Source organism: Passer domesticus, chromosome 17 (genome assembly GCF_036417665.1).
Source record: "Passer domesticus isolate bPasDom1 chromosome 17, bPasDom1.hap1, whole genome shotgun sequence".
Lineage (NCBI taxonomy): Eukaryota > Metazoa > Chordata > Aves > Passeriformes > Passeridae > Passer > Passer domesticus.
Window position 1 is genome coordinate 9,781,713 of NC_087490.1, and position 14,252 is coordinate 9,795,964.

General features: G+C 53.4%; 1 protein-coding gene across 3 annotated transcripts; it reads right to left on the bottom strand.

Moving 5' to 3' along the window:
* Positions 1-3,319: 3,319 nt before the first annotated feature.
* MVK (mevalonate kinase) lies at positions 3,320-14,226 on the bottom strand. 3 transcript variants are annotated; one of them, XM_064392376.1, is made up of 10 exons: positions 14,114-14,226; positions 13,885-14,032; positions 13,014-13,161; positions 11,896-12,051; positions 10,009-10,112; positions 9,136-9,181; positions 8,227-8,317; positions 7,714-7,830; positions 5,077-5,230; positions 3,320-4,774 (listed from the first exon to the last, which is right to left on the bottom strand). In XM_064392376.1, exons 1-10 carry the CDS (start codon positions 14,189-14,191, stop codon positions 4,623-4,625), a joined length of 1,194 nt encoding a protein of 397 aa, XP_064248446.1. In that variant the 5' UTR covers positions 14,192-14,226; the 3' UTR covers positions 3,320-4,622. The 3 variants fall into 3 exon arrangements, with proteins under 3 accessions (XP_064248446.1, XP_064248447.1, XP_064248448.1); XM_064392377.1 differs by having other exon boundaries at positions 3,320-4,818; XM_064392378.1 differs by lacking the exon at positions 14,114-14,226 and having other exon boundaries at positions 13,798-13,934.
* Positions 14,227-14,252: the final 26 nt, after the last annotated feature.

Here is a 14,252-nt window from a genome sequence, read left to right on the forward strand (position 1 = left end):
ACAAGGAAATAATGAACACGCCATCCTTCCCCCTCGCCAGGAGACGCTTATCTGTCAGCCCGGGCCACTGAGGGATAGAGAAAAGCAATTTCGACTTCAGAGCTGAAACTGCAGAGGATGTTGCAGGGAGAATGTCCAGGAGATGGTGTCCCAGGAGGATCCACCAGGGTCCCAGAGCTGATGGGAGAATTGAGGCTTCATTTTCCTGGCCAAGCTGGAATAAGGCACACGGATCTCAGCCCAGTGTGTGCCAGGATGCCTTGTCCCCATGGCATCAAGCTGTGCCAGGCAAGGGTCAGGAGGACACCAGGAGGAATTTCCTCATGGAAAAGGTGGTCAGGCCTTAGCAGGGGCTGCCCAGGGAGGTTTGGAGTCCCCATCCCTGGGGAAGTGTTCAAAGAAGGCCTGGATGTGGCATTCCAGGCTGGTGACAAAGTGGGGATCAGGCACAACTTGGGCTCGATGCTCTTGAAAGTCTTTCCCAAGCTGAAAGATCCTGGGATTCTGTGAAATAACTGAGCCCACCAGCGAGGAGAGCCCAGCTGCCCCCAGGACACCCAGAGGGGGTGCAGAGCCCATCCTGGGTCCCCCCAGGACGTCACCTTGCGTAAACGGAAGCTCCGGAGCCGGGGGCTGGCACCAGCCCAGGGCTCTGTTATTTTTGTAAACGTTCATTCCCACCCGCCACAGCATCCTGGCAGAATATTTTAGCACCTTTAATGCAATTTCCTTCTCCCTCTGAAATATCATTTTAATAGAACCCAGCCACACCGTGTACCTGCTCCCTAATAAACCTCTGCGACTTTAATGAACTAAATAGCAAATTACTTTTTTATTCAAGAATGAAATTTCATCATATTCATAATTCATATTTTATTTCAGACATCTGCTGCTGATTACATTACATTTAACTAAAATTAGATGATGCTCAGAATGTAATTAAGCCCCTGCCAAATTCTCTGGCCCACCAATACCAGCCTCGCTCAGCGGGGGCCGCTTGGAACCTAATATGTAATTAGGAGCTATTTTCTAGCTGTTTTTAAAGTCTGAAAATTAGCTGCCTTTATTAATCACACAGACAAATATAAAGCAGAGCCAACGCTTGCTGAAATTTCTAAAAAGGATTTTTTTTTAATTATACACCACATAGCGCTGAGACTCATTTTGAATGTTGATTTGTTGTGCACTGACATTTTGACAACTAGTTCTCAATTTGTCTGTCGTAGTTAGGCAACAACAAAGCAGACGGTAATACTTAACTTTCAAAACCTTCAGCGTGCTGGGAGGGGAGAGGGATGGGGGGGGACAGGGAGGACGGGCTCCCCACCAGCCCTGGGAATGCGGGAGCCCCAAAATCCCTGGGGATGGGAAGCAGAGGGGACAAGGGAGGTGCCCTTAAAATGGCTCTGGGGGGGTCCCTACTCGCCCTGGGGGATCCCCCCACCTCCCAAACACTCCAAGTGTGTCTGAGGACACAGCACTGGCCCTGCAGAGGGTCCCAGTGCCACGTCCTGTCCCCAGGAGGGACCCTGGAGCAGCGGGAGCCCCGGGGGTGTGAGCAGCCCCCAGCCCCGCGGGGCTGCGCGCTGACATTTCCTCTCTCTCTCCCTGACCCTGTTCCTGCTCTCTCCGTGATCTCCAATAATGTCACTGCCTCCTCAGCATCTACTCAGCGGAGCAGAAAGAAGGCACTGCTGACACCGAGTGCAAACAAACAATAATACCATCTGTGCCTGCCAGGCCGGCCGGGGAGCGCCGGGGTCCGGCTCAGGGGAGGACGTGCAGGGCGGCAGGAGCCCTTCAGGGCACCAGGACATTCCCCAGGGATGGGGGGAGACACCCTGGCAGTGCCCCGGGCTCTGGCTGTGAAGGACAAGGAGGATTTTTAAAGGTATTTTTATTTAAAGTGTTTTCCTTTTTGTTGTCACTAAACACCGGTGACCCCCAGCTCTCACCCGACCCCCACGCTCTGAAATTCCTCAATCCCTCCTTTAGGCTGGAGCACAGCCTCCCCTCCCCATCCCCGTGCTGGCTATTAGAGGCAAAGCCAGGCTCGTTAGTCTTGCTGCAGAGCTCGTAATGTGAAAAATGAAGCTCAAGAAAAATTAGCCAAATTACCAGGCTAATCCTTCAGCAGCAATCGCTGCCCTGCTGCACATCCGTCCCGCGGGGTGCCTGGGAGAGGAGGGGCTGATCCGTGGGGAGAACACTCTCCACAGGCTTCAGTTCTGCTTCCAAAGCAGCAAAACACACGAGAGACAGAGCTGTGCCTCCTTCTGCCCCACTCTGTGTCCCCGTGGGGCATCAGTCCCACGGCAGCAGCTGCTCCTGCCCCGGCCTGAGGAGGCAGGGGTGGTTTGTGTGTCCCAGGGCTCAAGGGGTGATTCCCGAGTGGAAGGTGGGGTCAGGAACATCCCAGCCACCCCTCGGGTTGTCCCACTGGGTGTAGCAATGTCCCTGCAGAGCGTTTGTTTGATGGAGCTGGTGAAGGAGGAGTTTGGAAAGGAGGGAATGGGCACTCCGTGCTCACAGATGGATGTGAAATCTGTGCTCACTCCAGACTGGGACTGGCTCCAGCTGCTGACTTCGGCAGATCTGGTCCCTGTGGCACAGGGAAGGCAGATCCCAGCAGTGCCTGTGTCACCCTGGGCCCTTCCCACAGACCCCAGTATGGGCCACCCTCCTGCCACGACAGTGCCACCACTCTCCCTGCCCCGGAATGTCACCACTTCCACTGCCACAGAGCAGAGCGGGATGAGCACTCAGGTCGGACATCAGGAGGAATTTCCTCATGGAAAGGGTGGTCCCTTTTGGGGAGGTTTGGAGTCCCCATCCCTGGAGGTGTCACAGGAACACCTGGATGTGACACTCAGTGCTCTGGGCTGGGTGGGAAAGAGGGGATCAGTCACAGATTGGACTTGGAAAGCTTTCCCAAGCTGAATGACCCTGGGATTCTGTGAATTTCCCCTCAGTTCTAGTCCCCAGCCCTCAGAGCCAACAAGGCTCAGCCCCAGACACGTTGTTTTGAAGGGAAGTTCCCCGTGCTGGATCTGGCATCTCTTTGTGCCAACATCACAAAGTCGACACATGTAAGTGGTTAAAGTCAACACGCTCCCAGATCCTCACATTGATTACACTGTATTAGAAAATGGTAAATTATTTATCAGCCTTTCTGACTTGTGATTAGTGTAAAGCAGCTCTCAGATGCAAATTGGAATTGTAATTAGACATGTAGAAAGGCAGCATCTGAGACCTGTTTTCCTGAAGCAGTGTAAGGTGCTTTTTTCCTTTTGTATCCAGCATAATTATCAAAGAACACTTTGCACATTAAAAAACCCATGGATTTATTAAAACCAGAGACAGTTTTACATGGGATCAGGGAACTAAAGCTGGTCACCATGATGCTGGGAGTTTAGAGCTAGAACACCTCAGCTTCTCACACTTGATTTTTTTTATCCCTGGGCTGGAAGGGGAAGGCAAATTCCCCACCTCTGCCAATTCATTACTCAGCTTTGAGTGAAGCGATTCTTGAACACAGCTACACTTAAAAACCCACTTAAAAAACCCACCCCAGACAAACAGAGTGATGATAAAACCCCTTTGGCAGGTACAGCAGAGCCCACAGTCCCTCAGAGTCAGCTCACAACTCCCAGAAATTCTGGCCTCAGCCACTTCCCCTTTGTGCTGTGGCACAGCTCATTAAAATTTCAGGAGTAAAAAATGCATTTACATTGGTGTAATAAGTCTAAATGCATTTAGGTTTTAGAGTTTGTCAACAGCAGCTTATGGTGAGCTTTTGAGGACGTGGTTTGGGTTTCTTTCCCCTACTTAATTACACCAAAGTAAACCCATCAGCAGGCAGGGTCAGGGACATGCTGGTTCAAGGCTGAAGTGTGAGAAAACAGCTTTTACAAGGAGGAATTTTAAGCCTGCCCTTGGCCTGGAGCTGCCCTCCTTGCAGGTGCTGTTTGAGTCAGACCTTGAACATGTGAATAAAAACCAGAGCCTGACTACAGAACTCTGCTTATCAGCCCAGGCAGAGATTGTGGAAAAGAGTGAAAATCAGTAATTTCACTAGAATTGTGCTTTATCTTGCATTTTAATTACCCAACACTTAATTAAGAGCAGGGAAGAGCTGTATTAAAGGTTTCATCTTCACTAGGAATGCAGGCTAGAAGAAACAGAGACCTGAGCATCAAGCCCTGAGCTGCCAAAGATGCTCTTCACCCAAAAACGTCAAAGCACCGTGCATATCCACCTTGCCAGCTCCCACAGGACAGCAGGGATGAGGGAAGAGACACCACATGCATCTGAAGCAGCACAGTGTCATTATCCACCCTGGAATCCAGCCAAGCCCCTCTTCTCCTGCCCCTTGGGATCAGCACAGCAGTTGAGGAAGGAAATTCAAATCAGGATTTTTGAGAGCCTTGGTCAAACACCACTGGGTGGGTGCTCCCAGGTCCCCACTGCAGCCCCAAATCCCAGTGACACCAGGTCCCAAACTGGCTCCATACCCACGTCTGGAGGCCCTCAGCCACACAGGAAAGGGGAAAGAAGTTTCCAGGCATCTGGGCACACAAAGCTCCGAGGACGTGGTGCCAAGGGCTGCCAGAGGCAGCAGCTCAGCTCTGGGCGAGCGCGTGCAGCACTTGGGCACTCAGAGAGGAGCAGGAGTGCAGGCTCACCCCGGGGGCCCCAATCTTGGTCTCCCAGCATTCAAATCCACAGGCACACAAGTCTTGCTTGGCTGCTTCCACGGCCAGCGGGGAGGTGTCTGCCAAGAGCAAGGCAAGAGCAGCCAGCGAGTCAGCACGGCCACTGCAGGGAGAGGGAAAGGGCCATGGCTCCTCCAAACACAGCCCCTGGCACAGGGCCAGTGCCCTCAGGGGCTGACACACATAAATGAACACTCTGAATCAGCCCTGGATCACACACTGCAAGCCACAGTGCCAGGCAGTGCTGGGACACATCCCACCCATCCCTCCAGGCCAGGGCTGGCAGTGATTCCTCTGCTCCCAGACCTGCCCCCCTCCAGAGCTGTGAGGAAGAGGAAGATGCCCAAGGGGCTGTACTGACCTGGTGGCAGCAGGGTGATGCCACAGCCACCCCCACCAGCCCCAGTCAGTTTGCTGTGCAGGCTGTGGGCTGCTGTCACCTGGCACAGCCTGTCCAGGGAGGGGTGGCCCACTCCGAGCACATTTAAGTGGTGTTGGTTTATGTCAAAGAATTCCTAAAAGAAACCACAAAGAGAGGAGATGAGCACACAAGGAGAAAGAGGCTCTTTACAGCAGTGGCAGCCCTGCCTTCCCAGCCATCCCTTCACAATCATCTCATTTCTGCAGAAATTTGGCCACCAGCACCAGGAGCAAGGTCAGGCCAGAGTCTGAGCTCTGAGCTGCTCATGTGTCCCTGTCCCCCATCACAACTTGCACAGTGACAGGCACCTTCCAGGAAAACCCTGATCCCTGCAAGCTGCCAGCAGGAATTTTTTCCAGAGCTGTCCAATGCCCCCTGACTGCTTCTCCTCTGCCCTGTCACTCGTGCTGAGCAGGAGGCTGTGCAAGGCCCCTCGCCGGCCGTGGGAAGGGCACGGAGCCAGCAGCTCTCATTCCTGGCTGTCACCCTGCCCTGCTCTGCAATCCATCCAGCAAAGCCACATCCAGGGACTTCTGACACGGCCGAGGCGTCGCTGGAGAGGTGACAGAGAGGGACATCCCTTTGTTTGCTCTGTGCTGCACTTCTGCCTCCTCCTGGGCTGGGAGCCAAGGAGCCTCTCGGCAGCACCACGCTGGGACTCTGCACACAGCTCAAGTGGGGTCGAGAGGGTCCTTCCCTCTGGGCCCTTCTCTGAGTGAGCCCACCCTCCTGGCAGAGCTGTGGGAGCATCCCTGCCACACTTCCCAGCCAGCCAGACCTGCTACTCCTGGAGAAAGCTGCCCCAGCAGCAAGGTCCAAATGGCCCGAGGGATGGACAACACCACACAGAAGTGGAAGTTACAGCTTGTCCCTGCCCAGCAGGACAGGTGAGGAATTCAGGAGCAGAGGGAAGGGCTTGGCTTGTGCTTGGAGCAAGTCTGGGGCAGGGCCAGGAGCAGACACCAGCTCCCTGAGCACCACAGGGCCCTCCCAGCCCCGTGCTCCCAGCACTCACTTCTCCCTGCCTGCAGCTCCCGGTGAGCCAGGAGGGGCTCTGTGCACAGGGAGCACAGGGCAGGTGTCAGCCACATCCCCCTCCCTCAGCTCCACCAGGAATCCTGCCAACCCCACACAGGAGGGGACACTGCAGAAAGAATCCCTCTCCTCCTCCAGAGCATTTCTGCCCGGTGTTTAAGGAAGTTTGGGAAGAGCAAGGAGTGGGTGGCAGGCAGAGCACAGCCACCACCCACTCCAGGCTGGGCAGGACACACGTCCATCCAGAGGCCTCTTGATATGCCTGAGTGAGGGCACAGCACTGCCTGGGATGATCCAAGACACCTGTCATCTCCTGATCCAAAATCTGCCAGGAATCCAATGACAGCTTATGACACACTAGACTAGTTCCATGGTTCAAATACAGCGCTGGCCAGAGCTGCACATTTCAGAAACAGCCCAAAAGATGTATTTATATATCTGTGTGCTGCATCTAATCAGCTGGGCCTCTGTGGGCTCTTCAAGCACAAGACAAAACAACAAGATTCAAGACAGGAACCTGCTCACTGCCGTGCTGCTTCCCGGGTGTGGGACACAAGGATGCTTTGGCATTTTCCATGCGAGGAGCTCAAAGCACAACTCAAATTATCCCCTCTCTTCCCTGTCCCCTGACACTTCTGACAGCCTGAGGATGTGGAATTAAGATGAGTTGTGTGAAGCTGTGCTGTGAATAGATCTCCCTCAGCTAATGGCAGCTCAGCCCACTGTGAGGGGTCCAGAATCCCACCATCCCCCTGGTGCCAAGGGAGCAGGACTCTGCTATGAATCCCACGGGAACAAAGCAGAGCAAGAGCAAGGACGAGCAGAGGTCCTCCTGAGAGCCAAGGGGAAGCATCCAGATGGTACCAAATGGTTCCTGAGTGTCCAGGTTGGCTCCCAGGGCCAGGCCAGGTTTGCCTCAGCTGGGACACAGCCACACATCCCTCCCCCACGGTGCTGTGGAGCAGCATTACAGCACTCTCAGCATTTCTTCCACTCGGAAGCCTGTTCCTCCCCCCTCCCCAGCCTCTGCTCTTTGAGCAAAGCCAAGACAAACAGATCTTTGTGTGCACCTCGTGCATCACTGTCAGGTCAGCTCTGGGCACAGCTCTGTCTGTGGCTCTCCAGAGCCAGGATGAGCCTGGAGCACCAGGAGCTGGCTGGGAACCAGTCAGTCCATCACAAACCAGTGGCTCTGGGCTCTCCTCACCCCAGCCCTGGCAGTGACAGAGCAGCTGCTTCACAGGGAGTGACTGCCAGAGCCGTGGCACTCAATGTAAGAGAAACAAACCCTCCAAAGCCACAGGTCCCCAGAGCCCCAGGCCTGCCCCTCCCTCCCTGCACACAGCTGGGAAGAGGCACCAGCAGCAGCTTCTGTCTCCTGGCTCCAGGAAGGGCATTAAAAGCAGCACACCCAGACCACGGTTTCTCTTAGAACTGAACATTTCCTGCTATCACTTTTTTTTCAGATCTAATGTTCTTTAAATGACATTTTGATGTTCAACAGTAACAGTGGCTAAAAATACTGGCGAGCAAGCCCCTTACCTCCAGCACAGGGTAATGCTCTGGTGATGGATTTGCAGGCATCGCTTCCAGAACACTTTGGCACTCCTGAGAAATGGCATCGATGGAGTCCAGCACTGGGTTCATTATGGCAGGGAACTGGAAAGGGGGAAGGAGGGATGTCAGCTGCCTGCTTGCTGCTCTTCCAATACTACTGGGAGGAAACTGGTCCCAGCCTCTTTGAGCTGGGCAATTCCTCACTCATTCCCAGAGCAGGGCAATGGTAACCTGCTCCTGGCTGCAGAAGAGGAAGAAAAGGAAACAGGCCAGAGGAAGGAACTGTTCTTTTCATGGTTGCAAACTGATGATTTTAACTCCTGTTAAACTGGAGGAAGGGAAGAGATGAGCTGAAACCCCCTTCCCAAGCAGCTGGGAGACAGGAATACAGTGGCTACAGGAGAGATGTCCCAAAAGATCCTGTGGGACCTGCAGTCCCACATGAGGGTTGTCTTTCAAAGGTTATCCCCCACATCTCCACCCCACAACCACCTGCACCTTCAGGATCTTCTCCTTTACACCAGCCACCAGGATCTTGGTGCTCCGAGGGACTTTGGTGTTGGTCAGCAAGATCCTCAGTGTGGGCACCCTGAAAGCAACAGGAGACAGAGAATCCCAGAGTGCTTTGGATTGGAAGGGACCTTACAGCTCATCCCATTCCAACCCCCTGCCATGGGCAGGGAACATCTCCTGGCCTCTTTCCTTCACACCGCCCAAGGCTACAGCTTATTCTGCTTCAAAAAGCTTCTTTGAGCAGGAACCCCAGATAAGGAGTCCCATTTATTTTACAAAGCTTCAGCAGGTGTTTCAGTGCTGGCTGGGTTCAGGCTTGTTCCTCCTGGATACAAGGAACAACTGTACTAGAGCTATAAATAGGACTGTAATGTATTTACTAAAACCCATGTTTTTCAAGCAAATTTTTTTCTTTGAAATACTCTCTACAAGAGTAGCCAGCAGTGGCCATTAACTGCTAATAGAGCAATTTCATGCACTGTGAAAGATTTTAATGGAGTCAGATTATACTTCTCTGGCAGGAGGCAGAGGGAACACACAGGACCCAGATTTCTCTCTGCCAATGGGTTTTCCCACCACCAGGTAAGCACAAAGTTCCCCCTCCCCACAATGTCATTTGCTGCCAGGAGCAGATCCATTCCTGCTGCCCATAATGCCATGAAATTAATATTGATCCTTTGTGCTGTGTTCATCTAATGTCAGATAATGACCAAACGTTTTATTGTCCCCATTCACCCCAACAACTGAGGCTGCCCACACCCAAAATGGGTTGCAGAGCCCTTCCCACACTCCAGCCATCTCCCATCATCCTCATACCCTCCAACACCCACCCAGAGCCTCTCTGACATGTTCCACCCACCGTGTGTGAGGGTTATTTTTAAACTCCAATATTACCTCTTTAACGGTGTGATTTTTCCTGCTTGGTATCTCAGGGCTCCACCTAAAGTAAAATACATGTTATTGTCTCAGTAGAGAGCGAGCTGGGAGATAACACAGAAGGTCTTTCATCTTCAGAACCTTACCCAGAGCCTGTGACAGTAATTGCAAGAAACACCAGCTAAATGAACCATGTTCTCCAGCAGCACAGCCCTGCCTCACCTTGCTGCCTTAATGAGAGGGTCTGGCTGGACGTGCTCAACCCAAGGCCTTTCCCTTTGCTCTCCTCTCCTCCAGGATCACAACAAATAATTTTTGAAAAGGCAGAGTTTGGCCAGCATGAAATCTTTCCTGAGAGAACAGAATCCAGCAGTGATTCCCTGTGGCAGAGCCAAGCACGTGGGACTCCATGGACTGAACGTGTGCACTGGTGTCAGCAGCCATCCTGCAGCATGGAATTTCATTGTCCAGAAGGAATGTCTCACTTGGCTCCTACCCTCACAGAGGCACTGTGATTAGGTCTCATTAGAAAGATTATTAACAGTCTCCAAGGACACTTTCAAAACACTGGGAAGTCTCTGCTAATTGAAACTAAATGACAGCTGTCCAGCTGCATTTTCCCCTGCATTATCCCTGGGACAGGATTAGGTTTCTTTGTTCCTGCAGAATGTTTAAATATCAGTTATTTGCAGCAAGGTCTCTGCCCCGTGGCACCTGCCTGGGGGGGACAGAGCTCTGCTGCTCCTGCAGCCTGTTCCCAACATTCCAGCTGGCTCCAGGCCCAGCTCACAGATGGGGCAGACTGAGAGAGGGGAAGGATTCCCTGTGCTCAGGCCAGAACAGGGAGCTGATTTTGGGAGTTTCTGCCTGAGAAGCAGCAAACACACCTACCCCAGGTGCCAACAGCATTGTCCACGCCCGAAGGATTGCCATGGATCACCTGCTCCCCTCGGAAGGCCCAGCTGTTAATCAGGGTCAGCTCCTCTTCTGTCCACCTAGAAGGCAAGGAAATAACTCCAACACAAACCACTCCAAACCAGTGGATGGGGAGGGATCAGATTCAGGGGGAAGATCCCAGTCCTGGCCTGGTGTAGATCAGATTTAATGGAATTCAAGTCCAGACTCATCCCCACCTCACCAAACGTGGTGTGTTACCACACACACTGGAAAGGCTGAGGGAGCTGGGATTGCTCAGCCTGAGAGGAGAAGCTTTGGGGCCACCTAATTCCAGTGCCTGAAGGGGCTACAAGAAAGATAGACAGAGGCTATTTACAAGGGCTGGAATGACAGGACAAGGGGAAATGGCTTTAAGTTGACAGAGATCAACAGGTTTAGATTGGATACTAGGAAAAGATTCTTCCCTGTGAGGGTGGTGAGGCCCTGGTTGGGCAGGGACACCTTCCACTCCCAGGTTACTTCAAGCCCCATCCAACCCGGCCTTGGACACTTCCAGGGATCCAGGGGCAGCCACAGCTTCTCTGGGCAGCCTCTGCCAGAGCCTCACCATGTTCAGGGAGGAATTCCCAGTATCCCATCTAATCCTTCTCTCAGTCTGAGCACAAAAAAATACCCCTGACCCTCCCTGCACACCACAAGTCCATTCAACAGGTACTCCATGCTGGGGCAAGGGCACAAATCCACATTTTGGGAAAGCCTTGCAGCATCTTGCAAGGCAAGGCAGAAATTCCAAGAGCCACCTGCTATTCAGAAACTTCACTCCTGCTTCCCTGAGCCTTGGCTGAATGTCCTTATCCATGTCCACACACCTTGCATTCCACCTGCCAGGATTTAATCTGGGAGCACTCAGCAAACAGCTCACACCAGCAGCCTCAGGAACAGGAGTAAACCACTTGTTTTTAATCCTCTTTGAGAGGCTGCAATTCCTCCCGACACAGGAGCCTTTCTATCCTGCTGTTCTTTTCTTGCCATGGGAAGCAAAATCCTTCTGAAGTCTGACACCCCCAGCTCTCTGCACACCAGCTGGAAGGCAGGAATTATGCAGGATCCATGCTGAAGCCACGGAGGGTGAGCAGGGAATGAAGACATCCTGACTGCACCACTTGGAGCTGCCCTTTCATTTCCCAATTTGGGAGATTTCCTCAAGCAGGGGACAAAGTGCTCCCAACAAGAACCTGCTTCTGTGTCAGGCTGCAAATTCTGGTTCAGAAGCAGAACACAGAGCCACCCTCCTTGCTGCCTCACTCTCAGCCCCACACAAAATCCCACACAACAGAGTTCTGCCCCTCCAGCTTTGATTTTTAATGGCTTCAAACAGAGCTCCCCCTCACAGGGGCACAGCACTCCAGGCTTCCAAAGAGGAGCTCCAAGGGCAGAGGGAAAGAAACTCTCTTTCATCAGCTACTGATAAAAGGGAAAGACAGGCAGGAGATCAGGAGGAAAAGCAGCACTTGCAGAAAAGAATTCATGAGAAATGCAAAAAAAAAAAAAAAAAAACAGAAAAGATCCTCGAGGACTCAAAGCAAAATCTGGAAGATGCTCAGAGCCAGAAAAAACTGAGGTTGAAAAATTTTATTTTTTATTATACTAAAAAAATAAAGCTTTTTTTCCCCTTTTTAGGTATGTTTTTCTGACCCTAAACAAGGGAAATGGGGAGTTCTACAAAGTCTGGGACAGGGCTGGGAACACTGGGCATGGACAGGAGATGGGCTCAGGGTGGCACTTGCGACAGCCAAGAGAGACCAGCAGAGGTGGCAGTGCCAGAACTGGTGCAGGCAACAGGGAAAGTGGAGCACAGGGAGCAGAGCTGGAATTGCTTACCTGGCTGTGGAGTCTCCCTCCTGCAGCGGGCAGGAGATGGCTCCACACACCATGAGCAGGGCTGCAGCCAGGCACACAGCATAGGCAGCACTGGAGCCCAGCCCTGCTCCCGTGGGCAGCTCCGACCACACCACGATCTCCACGCTGGGAACATCCCTGCAAAAACAGACACACAGGCACTGCCACAAGCACCCCGAATTCCACCTCCAGACCACATCACAAAGGCAAAGAGGATGGTTAGGACTGATCACAGGGAAAGCTGGTTGAGAACTGGCAACATCAGCACGTGCATCTGACACAGTGGGGCTTCAGGAGGGCTCATTCCTGAATGGAGCAGCCTGGCCAAGCCCCCTGTGCTGGAATAAATCCCTCCTGAGCTGGATCCATGATTGGCACAGCTTGTCAGGCTGCTAGAAGGGGCTCCTGGTAACTAAATACCTGAGCACCACCCTTCAGAGGTTGTTGTAAACAGGATTGTAAACATATTTCTGAATAAAGTGTAAACAACCCAAATCTGTAATTGCACAGCCACATCCCACTGGAGCAAGAGGCTGGTGGGGAAGATGGAACATGGACATATCCACGTCCTTTTGCCTCACTGAACACACCTGGGTTGTGCTACTGACCCCAAAATCAAGCCCAGGAGCTTTTCAGGGCTGCTGAGTGACAGTCCCAGTGCCACCCTGAGACTGCAGGGAAACCACAACCCAGCTGCACATCCCAGCTCCTCATCCTTGGATTTCCTGGATGAGAAGATGGAAGCTGGGCTCTGCTTTGGTTTCTGACACTGCCCGGAGCACCCATCCAGTCACACAGAGATCACTGATGGTGCTGGGCAAGGCTGGGGACTGGAACAGCCCCAAGTTCTCAGAGTTTTAGGGAGATTCAGCCCATAAAGAAATCAGACTTAGTTCAGACAACAAATTCACAGTTTATTTCTGTTTTTCCAGCCTAAGCCAGGATGACAGGAGCTGCCTGTAGAGGTATGTGTGTGCTGTGACTGTGGCATGAACTGCTCTGTTTCAGCCCTCAGAACTAAGTGAGAGCAGAGACTCCCAGCTCAGCTGCCTGAAGCACCCACCCACCACCCAAATTTTGGGGCAGGAGCAGCGTCTTACCCATACTTAGCAGAAATAGCCAGGCACATATACAGGAAGGCAAGAGTAGCAAGACTTTCTGGAGCTGAGGCCCCAGCAGCAATTCCAGCAAACTCCCTCAGTGCATCCAGCTGTTCTAGGCTGGGGGACTTGGACTCATCAACATCAGCTATGGAAGCAAGCAGGGGAGAGTTTAAACACTTAAAAAACAGGGAACTGTTACACTGAGAGCAGTATTTACAACAAAACCTTCTGTTACAGCAGGGAGAAACAGCTGGGGCCAATTTCAGGTTCTACCTGAGGATCTGTGATAAAATAAAAGCAAAATCTCCACCAGGCACTCTGAAATCCCAGGGTTTCCACGCTCCCCACTTCCAAATGTTTCCCTGCCTACACCTCCCAGTGCATCCATCCACAATCACTTTGGAAAACACTGCAAGTCACAAACTCTTCATTAAAGAATGTGGATTTTGGAGCTGAGATATCCCGGGGCTCCAGGCAGTGCAAGGTGCTGCAGAAACTCCCATGGGGGATGGTGTGGAACACACAGGCAGGAAAACAAGGCCAGGATGGCTCCTGCCTGTGTCACAGCACTGCCCGAGCCACAGCAGCACCGGAACAACCCCCTGGAACCCAAACCAGGAGGGGACAGGGCCAGGCAGGGACACCTGAGCATCAGCGGGGTCACAAGGGGATGCAAATAACTGAGAGGAGCAGGGACAGGTCAGTGAGCAGGGTCAGAGACAAATAACAGGGGGGACGAATAACCCCACAGAGTCACCCCACGGGGGTTCTGCAAGGTCACCTCATGGAGGGGGGGTCCCAGCACGGTCACCGGGGTGTGGCTGGCACCGACCGGCACCGAGAGCCCCTCACTGCCCCCGGCCCTTGCCTGCGATCCGCCCCCGCAGGGCCCGGAGGCCGGGGGTGTCCCAGCTCCTGCGGACGCCGACGCCGGGCAGGGAGACGCTCAGCCGGCCCTCAGCGCCGGGCCGCAGGCGGAGGAACGTCCGCAGGTCCAGCGCCACGGCCAGGGCCACCTGCGGGCGGAGAACGGCGGTCAGCGGCGCCTCACCGAGCCGGGCAGCCCTCAGTCCCTCAGTGCCCCGCCGTGCCCTCACCTTGCCCAGCACCACGGCGTGCTCCCCGTGCAGGATCACCTTGCCCGGCGCCGACACCGCCAGCTCCCGCTCCCACATCGCCGCACGGCCCGCGCCGACTGACAGCCGCACCCACCAATGGGGGGCCGCGCCCTGCCCC

What these genes read in the sequence shown, in the direction of transcription:
- MVK (XM_064392376.1), bottom strand. Translation starts at nt 14,191, where the DNA reads ATGTGGGAGCGGGAGCTGGCGGTGTCGGCGCCGGGCAAGGTGATCCTG. An exon ending in GCTATTTCTGCTAAGTATGG is followed by an intron (nt 12,052 to 13,013) that starts GTAAGACGCTGC and finishes CTGTTTTTGCAG; the next exon opens with GGATGTTCCCAGCGTGGAGA. An exon ending in GAGGGAGACTCCACAGCCAG is followed by an intron (nt 10,113 to 11,895) that starts GTAAGCAATTCC and finishes CTTGCCTTCTAG; the next exon opens with GTGGACAGAAGAGGAGCTGA.